General features: G+C 33.2%; 1 protein-coding gene across 2 annotated transcripts in view; it reads right to left on the bottom strand.

Annotated features, from left to right (window-relative positions):
• Nucleotides 1-18839, bottom strand: part of Pcdh10 (protocadherin 10) — a 57140-nt gene that overhangs the window by 9005 nt on the left and 29296 nt on the right. Inside the window, exon 5 of one of the 2 annotated variants that reach the window (XM_036190082.1) lies at nucleotides 6578-8361. The exons of the other annotated variant lie outside the window; for it this stretch is intronic. Within the exon in view, the coding sequence (XP_036045975.1) occupies nucleotides 8342-8361 (20 nt within the window). The 3' untranslated portion in view covers nucleotides 6578-8341. Of the gene's footprint in view, nucleotides 1-6577; nucleotides 8362-18839 lie in introns of those variants that run through there. 2 annotated transcript variants of the gene reach the window in all.

Genomic DNA, 18839 nt, shown 5'->3' with positions numbered 1-18839 from the left:
CCTGAGTTTGAGCCCCTAGAATCCAAGAAGAAGTTGACACAACACATCAGTCCTTAGCTGAAGCACTAGTAGGAGATGGAAGGAAATGGATAGATTCTTGGAACTGGTTGGCCAGCCAGCACAGCTGATGGGGGAGCTCCACATTCAATGAGTAATGTTGTTTAAAGAAACAAGGTACACAATGAGGAAAACATCCTATGTTGAACTCTAGCTTCTAGATGTGTGCTTTCACACACAAATATGCACACACCATGAAAACAAGAATGCACCAAACTTGTCTCACAATAAAAGAATATATATTATATTGTATCTCTGTGTTTGACACCTAAAATTTTAAAACCTCCTAACGTCCCTGTTTTATACCACAACATTATTTATATCTCAATACTCCTTTCCATTACAGTAGCAATACCTGGATTCAACAACACAAATTTTAACACCATTAAATGACTTTATCAAATACTGCAGAATGTTTTGTGGTGTTTCTATATAATCTGGTGAGTGTGTCACTCAGTTTTCCAAATATTCTATTTGTTAAAATTGCAAATAAAGTGTAATTTAGAACCAGTGTGTTGTCTTTGAAATGAGTAATGTTTGCAAACTTTTTCACTGAGATATTGAGAATTTGGCCATGAGCATCTCTCTTACTAGACAAGTGCTTTACGACCACACTACACTTCTAACTCTGTATACACTTTTGTGAGTTTATAAACCCATGTCAAATAAATAAAAGGTGAGGACCTATGAAGACATTTTGATGAGATCATTTACTCTTACTACACTTTAAAATACTGTGTATGTCTGTTCTTTAAAAATGTTTTACTGAGTCATACTACATCCTTTAATAGGATTCTTTGCTAGATTTGAACTAAAATCACCCACTCAGTATCTATTTTTATTAACTTTATATTTTTTATTTCTTTCTGTTCTTCTGTCTCTCTCTCCCTGTCTATCTCTCTCTTACACACACATTCACAAACACACACACACACACACACACACACACACGCACACACACACACACACACACACGCACACACACACACACACACACACACTCCTTTCAGATTTAAACTCACTTGGTATGTTGAAATGTCTGTTATCTTCCTATGTTCCTTGTAAATGCTTTTATAAATGATGGTAGTTCTCAAATAATGTGTAAAGAAATCATCAGTATTTCATGGTGTTGAAACCCCTAAGCCAGCTTAGCGATAATGAAAAACATTTAAATACCTTGATAATTTGATGTTCTAAAGACTGACTTTGTGCTTGCTAAACTCTTCTTCCATCACATGCCCCCCAGCATAGATTTTAAGAGTAGATTGATGGAGAAATTGAAATTTGACTATTTACTGCATTATTAATTAAATTTAAAAAAATAAGGACAAGAAATCTTTCACTGGGCTGGAAAGATGGCTTAGAGGTTAAGAATTCTTGCTACTTAAATTTGGTTACTATCATCCACATGGAAAAGTCACTACTGCTTGTAACTATAGTTCCATGGGATCTGAAGCCCTCTTCTGGCCTTCTCAGTCACTTGAAAATACATGGCATACATTTACACAAAATACACACCCATATACATAAATAAAATAAAAATAAATCTTTAACTATAAGAGAAATTCCACTCATTTTAGAATTCAGCTTACTTTCTAGCTTCCATAACCCTCATGCCCTCTTTTTAGAATGAAGAATACTTTTTGGATTCTTTAATGCCCCATGTGAACATTTGTGTCTGTTGTTGTCCTGTATTTCATGGTAATAGAACAGTTACTTACAATAAGGGAAAGGAAAGGAAAAAATAAGAATTCTCATTCATATAAGGTGGCTTCCATGTTAATGCAGCATCCTCTGTCACCAGAGAGACTGGTTAGATAATTTTCCAATAATCATCAAAGGAAAGTAAAGGGACAAAATATTGCATACTTATCATCATCCAAATGATGGTCTCACTTAAATTTCTACAATTTAAAAAATCCTTTGAAAATGGAAATGCTCCTTTAGAGGCATCAATTTGATTACTGATTAATACAGACTTTTTTTTAAACTAGAAGTGTAAAGGAATTTACTAAATTCAAAAGAATAAGAGAATTCTAGAAATCTTTTAAACATCAAAGGACAACACCAAAGGATCAGGCTTTTACCAGGCTAAGGACTGCCTACCTGCAGAGGCCTTCAATTAGAACTATTAAACAGTCAAATTGCATTGAGCAGATACACTAAAACTGCCTTAAGTAATTTCCAAAGTGAATAAAAGACATGCAAAGGTGATACTCATATGCGAGAAAGATTCCCATCAAATGTGCAGTGTTACAAATAAATATCTAGAAAGGCCATTGGCACTGAAATAGTAGCCCTGATACATTACAATTTCTACGTGTTTTAGTTGTAGGAATAAATCATGAGAGAAAGTTGAAGAAAGACTGGCCCTCAGGTAGAGGTGAATTTATTTTTTGGTCTGCATTCTTCTAGTTAATGGAGAGGCAGAGCTGATGAGTGGACACCCAAAGAATTCTAGACTCACCTTGAAGTTTTGAAATTATTCTTGCATACCTACAACTCTCCATTAGGCTGGGATGTTTTCCACTTGTAGACTGTGTTCTATAGTGTTTAAAATTGCTGATGGTGATAAAGTGCTTAAAATAATAATAATAAAACATGATAACAGTAACAAGCTACCTACAGGTTAGCATTGTGCTATGGATTTCCTATGAAGGAGCTCACTTAATTCTGAGAAAAAAAAATTCTACCATTAATAATACTTATCCATATTGTACAAAGAGTAGAGATACTCTAAGATGTGAAGCAACTTATCAGAATAACTTCTCTCACTGTCTACTGCATAAAACAGTTTAAATTTGAAAAAGAGATCATATGGTTCAGTGTGTTGTAAACATTTGAAGGAATGATTCATAGCAAGAATGGCATTTCACACTATGCTCTGTTTCACACATAAATCTGAAAAATTTTTAAATGAACTATTGACTTCAACATGAATGATGTGCTTTGATAGTATTCTAGTTATATTTTCTGCTGTAATTATTTTCTTTATATATTTTCATGTTACTATTTATACTGCATTAATCTCAGGATCCACTGATTATTTTGATCATTGATTTTCATCACTTCATCATTCTACATTTTCTTGTAATTTGTTTTGTTCTTAAGCAAATTGGAATTTTCCTGAAAGAAAATATGATAATAGAAACTTATGACTTGTGATGGCCAGACAAGGTCAGTAAATAATAAATTTTACCTCTAAAATATATTTTCTTGACTTAACTGGAAAATTAATAAGATAGTCTTCACAAAGGATGAAAGTCAATGCAAGAAGGGCCATGGGTAACCCATAATTCTTACTGATAACATTTCATGAAGAATCATCATTCCAATTCATTCTTTCTAGGGTACAGAATATGAAAGCAAAACAAACCCCTAGCCCTTTATTTGCAGCCTGATAAAATGAATCTTTTATGTTGATTGTGTGCAGATTGAACTAAAGAAGCACAAATTACTCATGAGACTAAGAAGCATGTTGTTTTTAAACTTTAGCTCTTTGAGAGCTCAGTTTCTATGGTTAATTTATATTATTCTGGTATTATATAAAATGTGCTCCTACTGTGACTCATACTTTCTTGTCTGAAAAGGATATAGACATGAAGTTTTCCTTATGTTTCCATAAACTTTATGAAGTGATGGGTTTCTCACATTTTAAACAAGGTGCTTATTTTATTGCTTGAAGGCATTCATATTTTAGGTACAATTTATATGTTAATCTTTGTGAACACAATATTATTTCAAAAGTTTTAAGTTAAAATAATCTAGGACTAATCAGAAAAATGTAGACCTAAAAGATCTGTGGGGGTAATACTGAGATTCACGTGGAATTGAATGCCTACTTTCAATCTGTAAATATGACAAAATCTAGCATATGCTGTTACAAGTGAGACACAATTTTGAGCAGATGTCCCTTAGACCTTTGATATTAAGACTAAAATTACTAAATCAGCATCAGTCATTTTATATGTAGGATCACGTTTTGCCGCTGATGGTTTTATTCCAAGCTCCCAATGACGTCAGTGGAAGATCCATGCATGGAAAGATGGCATGATATGTATCCTAGTTTTATTTATTTTTGTCTGTATACAGCAGTATAAAATAATATATTACATTTACACGCATTTTACTTATGTATGGTTATAGCATTCATAATAACAACACTGTAATTAAGACTGAAACTCATCTGTTATAATACCCTGTTTTCACTCACAGATAATTGTCTCAGGTATATCTGCAGAGCTGAAGTTCCATGTCATTCAGCTCAAGGACATACAGATGTTTGGGAAGTGCGAGTTCTATCTTCCAGAAATTTTTAAGTTGCATGTGAAAATGTAATAATTTTCTGCATCCAGAATGCAGTATTTTCACACTCCTCAAAAACATCTGGAGAGAAAAACTTCAAACTAAGCATCTGACGAGTTTTCAAGAAATAATTTTTTTCTAATTTTACAAATACTTAAAAAATAACAGTGATTAGAAATACATGCATGCACACTAAAAGTATTAGAATCAAAGTCATATTATTGCCTGCTATACTCTGGCGGCACACAGCTACCAGCATTCTGTCAGAATGCTAAAATCTAAAACCTAAGCCAAGTGTTTGCAGAAAAAATTTTCTACTGAACAGTTTCACAGATTACTGTATAAGGGTTTTGTCTGACTTCTCAGAAGGATATTTCTTGAAGTACTAACAATATACAAAATAACTTTACTACTTCAGGATGTAAAAAATATTGAATTTAGCAATTTTCTGGTTTTCCTTGTTAAAAAGGGAACATAAAAAGGATGTTAATGCAAAGCCTTTACCACTACAAAATTAGACTTAAATAAAGATTAAGAACACAAAAAAGTTGCAGTATGAAAAAATATATGACTCCAGCAAAAACACTGAGTATTCTAATATTAAAGTATTTGTGAGTTCTATGAGTATTTATACCACACGTGGATATATGAGGGGGAAAACTAAACACAATGACAAAAAAAAAAAAGTCAGTATCTCTCAATACCATAAATACCTTATTTTTCTTGGCAAATATATATCACATTCAGTTTGATCAACTGAAGTCCATACACAACTTCACAAGATTCTACAGTAATATCAGTGCCTACTTGTGACATCCTATGTCAAAAACTGCAGGGGATATTTTTCTTCCACTTCATGGGAAAGCATTTGAATTCCAACATTTCAAAGCATCTGAGGACAAGCTATAGCACAACTAAGGAACGAAAGAGAATGAATAATGAAAATATTTGTATCTCCTACATAATTTCTATTACACAATGTTTGATAAAGGCATTGCATTAAATATTTTCCTAAAATTAAATATGCATATTTCCTAAAAAGGGTGACATGTGTATTTCATTGACATTATTATATCTTTGAATTAATTATGATGCAATATTTATATACTTGACTGAAGGTGATTTTACAAAATTATGCTCACAGATTAAAATTATAATCTTACATGTAGATGAAATATTCCTAAAAATTGTCATTTGACATACCATTGAAACCGTACGACACTCTTTCCACAGGAAAATTATTGAGTTTTACTGCTCTAAAACTAAGGAGACTAAGGAGTAAACTCCATTTTGTTATAGGAAGTGTCTTATGAATGAATACTGTCTAATCATATTGTTTCCTTTGTACACGATAATGGCAGAGTCGATGTTAAAGTGATCAGATTCAATGGAAAATCTACACTAACTCTCCTTGGTGGGTTTGAAGCTACTTATAATATTTCATTACTTTCTTGTTTCACAGTTCTTTTTTCATAATGTATCATAGAAACATAATATTAGCCAATTTACTGAAATTATGTCTCTATTGTAGCTTCTGATTTATCCTCCATGTAATAACTGAAAAATGATACTGGCATTTAATATTGTGTGTTAAAATACTTTGGCTCTTCAAATTATGTATGTTTTGAAGAAAGATGACACAATTTAAAGACTGTAATACAATGTACTCTAGAGATATGCTCTGATATATAAAAATAGTTAACAACTATATGTCAGAAAAAGATGTTTAAGTAATATCACATGTGACATAAAAGAGTTTAAAAAACATTTTAGGTCAAATAAATTTGTACAAGCATTATATGTGAAGTGAGCATAAATGATGAATGTGGATCTTAACCCATGATTGGGAACTGAAACAAAAATGGTTTTAATTAATGCTAAGTGATTCAACATGAAAGCCATTTTCTTGACTTAAAAGCAATTAGAAAAACAACCCTTTTCCAGTTAAATTATATATAACATTTTTCTTACTGAAATAGTCTATCATGTAGCATGCCATATGTTTGAGAAAAGACTGCTACTGCACCCAATGAGTGTATGTGCTTTTGTATCACACATGAACAACGGGTTTCTTTTTCAAATGGTCCCCAGAGACAGGAATATGTTTACATTATGTTGCTATAAGCTAATTGGTATCATTACCGATTATTATGTATTTTGACAACATCAAAAGAATGACACTGGATATCACTCCAAACAAATATAAGAAGGGCCATTGACTGCATGAATGCATTTTAATGATAAACCTTAATGAAAAGTTCATTTTAAATCACATAAAATTAGATGGAACTCATTTGTTAAGTGTTAAGTTTTAGTCTACTTCCTGTCATAGTGCAGCTCAAGCTACCAATGAGTATATAACCAGGTGAAGACAAAGACTAGCATTTCAAAGTGGGTGATAACATTCTAATATCATTTTAGAGGGCAGTTAAATTCAATCCATGATTTACTTGGATGAATCTCTCACACACTAATTCTTATCCCTCCCCTGTTTCAACAAGCGACAGACAGCAGAAAAAATATGTGAACTAAAGGAAAATGCATCTTTCTGAATTTAATAATTAACTTTGTTGACATGAAGGTAAAAGACATAATTAATTTTTCAAGGCTGACCAATGAAGAATATTCTCATTAATAAAACACTGACTACATTTAAGCTTTAAAATTTCACACATAATATTGAAACAGTAATGTATCATGTTTCTATCTCCAAATTTATTTATTTACTTTAAATTTAGAGTTTTTATATTTTATTGTTAATATGTACCAGCTCTGATATTTATATTTATATACCTCTATATATTCACATATAGAGTTATAGATTTTTATTCATGTTTACTTAAGAGTCACAAAACTATGTAAAACTATGTAAAATAAAATTCTATGTGAATTATATGATGAGAACGTCTTAAAATAGTAATCTTCAGTTACATATTTTACACCACAAAATGTACAGACACCCAGATTTTTTTTCCTAACAACAAATACAAGAGAATTTATAGTTTCTTTATAAAAGCTTTAAATGATGCTAAATTCAAAGCCATGGAAATAGAATCGGAATCATGTAGACTGCTCGATGTTTTGAAACTACATCTTCTGTGCTCCGCCTGACAATATTAACAGCTACATCTTTGGCATTGAAAATTCACAATGAGTTCTTGACAAAATTTTGCAGCTTAGAACTTCATTTTCTTTTAAAGAAAGAAAAATGCAGGGTTGAGTAAGGTATGAAAATTAGGACAAGCTATTGATTTTTTTTTCTCAGTTAATCTTAGGGACCCTGAATTACCTTTTATTTTATTGTATGGTGAGGGCTGTATGAATCCATTTAAAAACCAACTAATTTGTACCACATCTTAGGAAAATTATATAATATAATATATATTCTATATTTATTTAGAAGCTTTGAAATAGTACAGTAAACACTTTGCAACACGGTGTATAAACTACAGAATGTCTTTGATATTTTTGTGGGTCTTTAGAATACAACATTTTTTTTAATACCCCACAGATGAAAAGAACATAGTCACATCTCTCTTGTAAAGTTGGGATAGTTTGGGGAACACTTGGTCACACAAAAATAATATAAAACAGTCAAGTTTAAAACAGTGATGTTGCATTTATAATGCACAAATTTCTTTTATCTTGATGACTGGCTTCTCATGGTAAATATAAACATCTAAAGGGCTCAGTGACATTTGGAGAGAGAAGGATCGATAGTGCTGTAAACAGGCACACACTGATCGGAGAGGCAACGCCGGTTGCCTATGGAGTTTCTACAGTCTGCACATTTCAACTCATTTCTCAGGCCTGCTGAGAGCAATTAGGTCCTACACGTGGCCACGATGACTCCGCTGGAAATCTAACACTCAGCTACACACAACTAACTGGATGGCCAAGACAATGAAGTTGAAAAGTTGATGCTTTTGTTGGTCGACTCTGTGCAAATCATACTGCTTCAGGTAAGCTGCAGAATTGACTAGCATATCCTTTTCCGCGCTGTGAAAAAGAAAGAAAAATACTCTAAGAAAAAGTGGTTGATGTTTGGAGTTCAGAACTGCACAATACTGCATATGAAATCAAACAAGAGGAAACTTGGGGTAACCCTGTGCTGGACCCATGGTGCGTCAAACAGCTGTGGCAGGCAGCATTCCAGTCTCTAGTAGTCACTGCGGTTCAATGGTTTGGCATTGTGAAGTTTACAGTTTTGACATTTTAGAAGTCCACTGTGGATGGGAACTACATATTTAACATAGCAATCACAAATTATAAAAAGATTAATTTTTGATTATCTGTAGAACAATTCCTGCTTCTCTGTTTGTGTATATATAAATGAAATTTAAAAATAAACATTGTATTGCTAGGACTAGTCTTTCAAAAACATATAATGAAAAATTTTGTAAATTAATTTAATTCCAGAAACTTTAAAATTATGCATATTTTAATCCAGAACTGTAGAAAAATATTTATGCTATTCAAAATTTCAAATATGGTCCAGAATCTGTAGTTTTATTTTATCTCATTTTTAACATTACATAATAGCTGTATGGATATAATTATCTAAAATCCTTCCATGATATATGATTTTTAACCTGCTTTGCTCTTAACAGGAATCAGTTTTTCTTATAAGAATGCTAATAGAAAAGTGAGGAAAAGTATATTATCTCATGTTTCCAGTCCCATAAAATAGGTGTTAAAAAGAACAGTGCCTACATTTAGTTGTATAGGTTTATGATGTCACATATTTTACTTAGTAGTGGTGTTAAAAGATATTTCTTCTCCTTTATACATAACTTTCAGAGTACCTGACCTTGAAAAAAATCAGAACAGAAATTATAGTCCTTAATTCAGCATCTAATCTGGAAAAAATAAATATAAAGATGTGCCAAATGTTAAAATTGAAATCAAAACAAGCATATATATCATTAGAAACTAACGGTTACATTTAGTAATGGAATGGAAATAATTTATTCTGCTGAAACTTTTTCTTTAAACACAGTTTAAACGTGTTGATCATTTTAGCTCTTCTCTGATATTTCTCCTGCTTCCTAATAGATGATCTATTTTTCCAGTTCCTTTGCCCTGATTCTTATACATATTCTTCCACAAAAACTCGGTTTCTGATCAGTAAAGTAGTTTGCACCTTTCACCGGTCAACATACATGCCAGCTGGAACTGTAAATACCAGGCAGTCCTGTGGACAGAAATTAGATCCAAAGTGAGGATATGTACATACTGCATAGTGACAAAGCTGGTATTTGCCAAAATTAATTAGATTTTTTAATATGAAGATACAATGATTTCCTGTATCTCATGATACAATGTAGTACATGTAACATTGGACCACAAAGTGACTATTGTTACATGTGTAGTCATGTTATAAATAGTGCTCTCTAAGCAAATAGAACTGACTCTTTCAATAGATTTAAATCCAATTGTGCTGTTCTTGACTTAAATATCCTGTTTTGTGACATATGGAATCATAAGCAATTATGATATGGCTTCTTTATAATAATCAGAACTGAAAATCATTTAGCAGGTTAGACTTCTACAGCTGAGAAATTCAATTTACACAATGAATTTGGGAAAATCACTGCAGTGACGAAAGTCACTGTTTGTCCAAACTGGACATATTATCCAGAAATCTGGCAAAATCTTTTACTTTCCCACCTATACCAGAAAAATATTCTGACTTCAAAATTGTTAGTACGTTTCTCAAAATAAAATCATTCCCACTGCAGTGCTCATATTTTATTCCTGGAGTTTAAATACAAAAGGAGCTCAGTAAGTAACTTGATGATACTTTGTCTCAACATTCAAACAATTCATGTGAGGAAAAGGTGCTTCTTACAATAGGGCAGAAGTGAGAGCATGGGTAAATGCTTTGATTAGTATTTTATATTTATTATTAGGTTAAATTATCACTGGTAAGAAAGTTACTGGAATAGATAATTTATGTTCAGAATACAAGATAAATGTATTGTGCATATGGTCCCCAGTTATGGGGTTAGCAAATATGATTTTTAAAACTGTAAGTGAAAAACTAAGTTTAATAAATACGTTTTAATGGCTTCTTGGAGTTGCTCACACGTTCTCTACATTCAAAATCATCTCTCTGCTTCAGCTGTTGTCTGTATATTTCCTTTTTATTATTTTTAGCTCATCTTACACTCTCATTGATTGAAACATACAAACCTTCAAAGCATGATCAGAGTGGGGAGGGCAAAGAAGAAATCCTGTTGACTGTTCTGGAAGATGTAGCCACACTCATTTTATTTCTACGAGATGAATTTACCTTGCGTGGTCATAATTTAAGGACAACTATATCGATTATGACACGTGTTAGGAAGATGGTATTTTAAGAAAAACAAGTGTCATTCCATAGCCAGTGCTAGTGACAGTTGCCTTATCGGTGTTGAAGTTATTATAACTATCTTTGTGGGTGTTATTTCAGGGTGGGAAGAATTCATCATATATGTTGATGTTCTTAGCTTTCTGATGTCTTCTGTATGTACACAAAGTGATCAAAGCCTCCTTAGGGAATTTCTCCTCTAGGTTTTCATTCCTCAAGTGCATTATAAAAAAGTATACATTAAAATATGCACTGAATCAGTTGCCTGACATTGGATAAAGGCTTTCTTTTCACTGTGATCAAAGTATTAAGGAACTATTTGTGCTTCCTTAACATCCTTTAACTGCACTTTTTATTTTTCTTAGTGAGCCACAGAAACATTACATTTTTCACACATATCTTGACATCTGAAGTAGAGATGAAAAATATTCTGGAGAATAAATATTCAAATATCTACTATTAAGATTTAGCAAGTGGTTTTTAATGAATTGTGCAACAGTCTGTATTTTTCTTAACTCAACTGTAACTCTATAACTCAACTACCTTTCATAGTTTACAAAGCATAAATTTAAATTGTGGAGAAAATTAAAGCACTTAGATTAATTAAAGTGTTTATTAAATTGATTAAGTAGTGATTTAAGAAGAATGGCTGTCATATGCATGTTATTGTGTAATAATAAAACTATCATGACCGACAGAGTCCTTGTGCTGTACAGTTTCCTCACAGAAGCTAAGTATTTTATATATTAAAATGATAATTTATGAGTCAAATGCTCCCATTTTAACACTTATATATCTAGAAACCAAAAAAATGAACCTTATGCCTTATCACAGTACAAACGAAAGAACCCTAAAAAATAAATTATACTATTATACTTGTGAAGCAGTCCAATCTGTTTCTGTAGAAAAAAAAAAAAAAAAAGCTACCTTCAAATATCTCCAATGATTGAGACCCCACTGCACTGAAAAATTTCCAGAAAGTGAGATCAGTCACCTACTCAGAGCTCATTGAAATGTTTAATGAGCCTCACAGTCAGGACACTTTTCACACATAAAGCGAATCTAGCCTGTGAGAGTCTGAGCCCATTACCCCCTGTGGGAGTCTCAAACACCTGCCCTCTGTTCTCTCCGTAAAAGCATATCATAAACTTAAAGACAGTTTAAAGGTACATTTCTATTAGAGATTTGTCCAGTTGAATAATCAGTTCTTTTAACTTTCTTGTCTTATTTTTGAACTACTTATGAGGAATCTCTTTTGTAATTTTTCTAAAGACTTTTTTTTCCCTGTATTTAACCCTATGTCTGAAAATGAGGGACAGAAGTGTTCAAATGCTAATAGAGGGTAACTACCTAATTTCTCTTTTGACTTCCCATCTGCACACATTCATATTTTATATTTTACATATTGTGTATTGCTATCACCACACAGAAGAATACAAATTGATTTGCGGTCGTCTGTGTGTTTATAAGTGTGTGACAGCTAAAAGGGTTTATGGTCTATTTTTTAAAAAACAGTGTTTTCTCAATATAATGTATTATTTTTGTAACCAATGTTAACTTTACTAGTCAGTATGAAGTTGAGTTTACATTTAATTTGTAAGGTCGACTTGATCTCCTTTCAATGTGTGCTTTATCCTTTTATCAAGTCCTATGACCTTTATTGTGGCCTGACAGCAATAAATTCTGATGCAGTGTATGGGAAACAGGTGATTCTTTGAAGGTAACATTAATATCACATATATGTGAAGTCTTCATCTTTTGGAGAAGAAATTCTTTGAAATGAATCCCTGAAACATATCTCTAGAATATAAATGTATGAAATATAGAGTTCAAGTGTTTAACTTGAGTTGACGATTTTACATGCGTAACACTTAAAGCATCATTTAGAGTTAATATTTAGCAAGCTAAAACATAAATCCATGGATAAAAGATAAGAAGACTGTAAAATATAGTTGCATGAGGCAAAAACATGCAATACTGAAAGTTTACAAAGGATCATTTCTAAGAGAAGAATACCATGTTACCCTCACTTTCATCCAATCTCTGCCTAGACACAGCCTTCACTACCAAGGTGCTCCCAGGTCTGCCTTCATAAGCACCACATATGATTTAAAGAGAGGGATGAAAAGGGAACCTGGGCCTCATTTTCTCACCTATCTGACATGTTAGATAATATCTAACATGATATTATCAGTGGAGGGAACTTGTTTTATAATCAATAAGATAACTTCCGATTCAAGTAAAATTACAGCCTATGAAAACTCCTGAATTTGTTGCTTGGAAATTTCACAATTCAATTTGCTTAGCATGTATTTTTAAACTAAATTTTATTGCTCTAAAAAGAACACAACGTCTTTAAAAACTGAGGTGTCTCATTATCCATCACTTTAGTATCATCACAAATCATCATACTCATACAGTTTTACGTGAAGAACTGAATACCCTGTCATACCACAGGTCGCCTTATACCAGAGATCCCCTCTAGATGGAGGACCCATGAGCTGACAATGATAAGCATACAATTGTTTCACACTTGCTGTCTATGTGACTTACTGCTGCTGTGTGGTCTATCTCTAATATTAACATACTTAGATTAACAAAGTGTGTTATGATAAAAAGTAGTGATGGTGCATTAACATCTTTTAACAATGCCTTGAATTTATTTGCACAAAGTTTCTAACAAACACACAACAGTCCTATGAGTATCCCATATAGAAATACTGTGAAAATATCTTATGAAATAAAGTATTAAATTAAAATAGAATATTTATAAAAATACTATAACAAATGTGTATGCATCAAAAACTATGCATTACAGGCTAAATTTTCCAAAAGGGAAAACAGGGTATGGTCCCTCTTTGTGCTTGGTGGAACACTGTGCTAGTCTTTCTGAGACTGACTTATTTTTAATATTCTGCCTATAGTTTAGTATGTATTTTACAAAATGGAATGTATGTTTCTTTCAATGACAATCAAATGGTTTTCTAGGGCACCCCACCACAATACACGAAAATATGGAATTTTTGTAGATTTTTAAAAACATTATTTACACTCCAAATAAAGTTATACTTCTACAACTTCTGAAAACAATTTACCCGGTACACTTTCCTTCAAAAAGTACAAGGTATTAATTAATTAATCTAGACAAATACTGCTAATTTAATACAACTGGAATTTTTAAAGGAACATCCTCATGTTTCTTTAAAGAAGAAATGTTTCTTGAAAATGAGTCATAATATTTACAGACATTTAGACACTTATACTTCAAGTGGTTTGAACATCAAAAGAACATCAGAAAATAAGATGCTTCTTTGTAAGTTTGAAATTAGCATCCCTATTCACAGCAGGAAGCACAAAAGGATTCAGAGTTAGCTAGGTCATCTCAGTGTACACAGGCTACTACACCTGCAGAGAGCTTTGTGTGTCAAGCATCACTTTTACATGGCATTCATGGCAACTCTTGAAGAACCTAATGATTTCATGTGTATATAAAAACCAAGCCTAGGTTACCAACCACCCCACGCCAGGGAAAATGGGGCCCTGCTGCCCCTTGGATGCTACAGCTGAGTGAGGAGGGGACCCATTTTAATGGGAAAAGGGGTGTAGGACCACCTTCTCCCCTTCTTCTGTGGGGGAGGGGTGGCCAGTATTTGTCCTGGCCTGGGGTTCCCCTCTGGTTTCCTATTTGCAGTTACTTGAATTAAAAAATGTACTCTTTTCTGGGAAAAAATAAAAAATAAAAATAAAAACCAAGCCTAAATTCAGCATCACATGATACATAAATAAATGTGTATTCAAAAATTTTAAAAATGGTTAGCTTCATTTACTCCTGGATCTAACTCATATCTATGAATTGCTTTCCTAAGCAAAGGTAAGTTTTAACAACAATTGAAGCACAATCTTGGAAAGTTATACCATAAAAACAATTAGATTAGTAAATATAAATCTCATTAAATTATTACCAAGCATATTTTCCAAAAAGCCAGTCAACACACATCACTGGAATCTGTGTACTTATTGATGGCTACTTAATATACTTGACGATTTTGGTCCCCTTAATGTAATTTGATTAAGTCTATATTAAACAGGTAGCAAAATAATAACATTTGGGCAGGCTCAGAGAAGAACTGAGAATATAGAAGTGCTGGAAGCTGAGCATAGGAGAATACACTAGAACATCCTTAAATGAAGCAGGTTAGGGACCCCAGCACGATAGTGTTTAATATTCCTCAGCAGCATTGCCAGATAAAGCAGAGGATGCCCTGTAAGAGCTATATCTCCAATTCGACAGTGAATAATTTGGTAATATACTTATGATGTATATATACAGTATTTAGATGTCACATGTTATTTGTGTTAGTAAAGGAATCTTTATTTCAAGGCATCTGCTTGATTATAGCCTAGATGTCATTACTAACCATAAAAGCTAGAAACTTACTTTGTAATGCTAGTTTATTTGAGAAGCTTTCTACTTGTCTACACAAATCCATATTGAGGTACCATGTAACAAAAACAGGGAAGAAAGAAGTTCAATTATCAAGAATTGAAGTCCATCTTCAATGACTGATGGTTACCATATATTTATATGTATATATAAAATTTAGTCACAAAAATTGTTTTTATGTATGACATTATATTTAAACTTCCACCTGGGCTTTTGAGTGACTTGTGGTTTTATGAGATATGGCATAGTTAATAAGTGTTCTCTTCTTTGCATAAGAAACATGGTTTTCACTTACCTTTTCTAAAATGTATGTCAAAATATAAACTCTCAGTTTCAGTAATATCCTATATTCACCAAGCCATACCCTTATGTACCTTCGATTTAATCTCTCATCAAATAATAAAAGACTTGAAAACTAGTATGCTGGGAATCAAACAGCTTTAAAAGGTTTAAAATGTTAATTGCTGAAGTAATGTTCCATCATGCTTATTAAAAATTAAAGTTAATTTTAGTGATAATCTAATTGGATATCAACTTTAGACCCTAAGCCATCATTTTACTTCTATAACCTTAAAGTATATATTCAATTCAGGTTTATTTTAATTATTTCAAATATTAGATTTACAGCGATTTAAAAAGTTGTTCTATGTGCTTAGTATCAGTGAAAAACAAAAAATTTTTCAGTATAAGTTCAGAATTTAAATCATCAATCATAAATAGATTCTAGTTAAATGTATTGTTACTGTATATTAGCACAGAAAATACCCTTCTTTTAATCAAAATTGGCAAGTATAGAACTCAACAGTATTCTGGAAAATTGGGTTGTTTTCTAATTATTAGACAATATTAGCAACCAACCAAGAATATTCATTCATTACTATTTTGCCAATAAAGAACAAAAATTGAAAAATAAAAAAACAAGTGGACAGGCCTGTTACAGTAAGTTTCCATGCATAAGGTGGGAGAGAGAGAACAGTTAGCAAAATGTCTGAGTGACTAGCAAGAAAATCAAAATTTGATTCCTAACATTCTTATGAGAAAGCAGAAGACAAACACAATGGCACACACCTGTAACCCCAGTGACCAGAAACAGGTAGATCTGGAACTCATTGGCCAGCCTCTCCAGCTGAACAGGTGGAGTCAAGGTTCACTGAGAGACTTCCTCTCAATAGAACAAACCAACAAAAGCAATGTAGAACAATTGAGAAAGACCCCTGATCTCAACATCACTTATATCCACATATGCACACCACTACAGGACCTGCACCACACACACACACACACACACACACACACACACACACACACACACACGTGCATGTGCACAGCTCTGGACTTTAAAGATGATTTCCTTAGAATTTCAGATACCCAAAGGAAAGTCAAGTTGTTTGCCTCAACCAAGTTCTCAGTAGTCATCACGAACTTCTACCTTTAACCCCCAGCTCCCAGTCTCTCCATTTTCTTCCCATTTAAGTTTAGTTCATACATCTTAATAGTAAATGTGTGCATCCAAATCATATGCTGGTGATAATTTAAAAATAATTGTATTTGTGAAATAGGCATTTGGACATGGAGAAGCATGAGATTTAAGGAGACAAAGTACTGTCTCAGAAAAAAAAATCAAAAAGTAAGTAGGGCCAGAATAAATGTATGAAATATTGGACATTTGAAAGCCTCTGAAATACAAGCAAACATATTTAGAAGTAAAAATTTTGCAGTATTTTTCTGTTTTTACCTATTTTTCATTTTAGGACTGGGATGCTACTATAATTATTCAGTCAGAGAAGTTGCCCAGACAATGTCCTCAAAGAGTGAAACTTCATCCTTCCAGAACACTTCACTATGGAGTCAGATTAATTCTACAAGCCCTAGGGGTGTCTGCTGGCTTAAAATGAACCTCTGGGCATGTGAACATGGATCTTCTATTAAAACAAGTATAGACTAATAGGCAAACATCTTACAGACTATTTTAAACACCATATTCTTGGGCATAAGAATCTGCAAGGCAGTATGGGAAAAGTGTATATGTCTGTGTGGAAAGGTTATAGTTCGCAGAAAATGTGAGTGTGTCTTGCTTCATAGGCAGGAAACAGTCCTACCACTGCAGAATGAGGATAATACATATATATGAAGGCACTCATCTCACGTAGTATGACAGAATGATTGAGCATGCAAGATCTTGAGAAAAATGGTGTATCAAAAGTATTAAAGGATGCTAAGCAGAAAACATCATGGTTTAACTATAAAAAGGCTCAAAGCTCGTAGCATACAAATGCATCTGTCATTATAACGCAACATAATCTCTCCTGAAAGTATTTAATGAGGTCATTAGAATACCACATATTAGAAAAATAATTGAATTAGAGGGAAAATTAAAGTGCTGCTCCTTGATTCCTGTGAGTTAGGCAGAAATTTCTGGGTTTGAATGGAGCAGAAAGGAGTCCATCATTGTCACAGAGTCCAACATAGGACTAGGATTATACTTAAGATATTTGGAAATAGCTTGCCTTCACTTATGCTGATTTTTTCAAAAAGCAATAAAAATGTTTCGCAGTGAAAATGGCTGCCCAGCTATCTTGTGGTCAGCTCACCTCTACGGATAACTGTGGAAGGAGTTGGGGTGGGGGGGTGAGGTGAGATTTCCAGGGAAGAATTCTGTTCTGCTGTCTCAGTATCACATACCTGAGATAATGTCAGCTGCAAAGAAAGCTAGGAATTCACGGAAGACAATTGGGGATGTTTTTCCTACAATTTTTAGCTATGAAAAATATAAGGCTGATGATAATCACAGACTAATATAAAATTCACTTTATAAGTGACACCGAATCCTTTTTCTCATAGTAGAATATTGCTTCTGGGCTTATTCTTTTACAGAGAGACATGAGTAAGTCGTGGGAAGTGAGATCTGAGTCTGCAATTCACAAGATTATTGGCGTTGTAAGGACTATTTTGAATATAGCATTTCAAATATAGAATATAGCATTCTGCCTGGGCCAGGATATTGTCAGGAACCTCTGATCAAATATTGCCGATGTGACAATATCCACATATCACATTCTACTAGTGTTTCTATAAATTGTCTTTTCTTACATTAACATACACAAAGCAAAACAACAAAACCCCAGACATAATTTAACCCTTTCGGTAACATGCTTTTCCTAGGTGCCCCTAACAAGTTATCTGTGTTTCTTTCCCCTTTCATTCCTTCTTTCCTCCCTTGTTACCTTTCTCCCTTCCTTCCTTTTTTCCTCCCTGTCTCCTGGCTTGGTGCTCCATGGGCTTAAATCCTAGCTTTAGGCCTGCTAGTCAGGCATTCTACCATTGTCCCACAACTCTCACCTCTGTTACCGGTTTTCTAATCAAAATTGACTTCATCAGTACATTCTTTATTGTTGTTGTTTATCATGATACAATCATCTCAGCAATGCCATCCCAGGACCAGAGAAGTGATGCTGAGAACCACTTCCTGCAGCTGCTGCATTGAACCACTCTGTCCTTCATTTTGTGTTTAAAGTTTCATTAGCACGTCCTTCATATTCATTTCCCACTGGAACCATTGTTGTTCAGTCCTTAAGAGCCACAACACACAACCACATCAGTCATACTACCAGCAGTAAAAGGACGCATACTGCCTGCATCAAAGACTTCTTCACTGTCTTTTCATCTGCCTAGGAGTCAAAT

Source organism: Onychomys torridus, chromosome 6 (genome assembly GCF_903995425.1).
Source record: "Onychomys torridus chromosome 6, mOncTor1.1, whole genome shotgun sequence".
In the NCBI taxonomy this organism is placed as follows: domain Eukaryota; kingdom Metazoa; phylum Chordata; class Mammalia; order Rodentia; family Cricetidae; genus Onychomys; species Onychomys torridus.
Note: the sequence above shows the minus strand (reverse complement) of the source record. Positions and strands in the feature narration are given on the sequence as shown.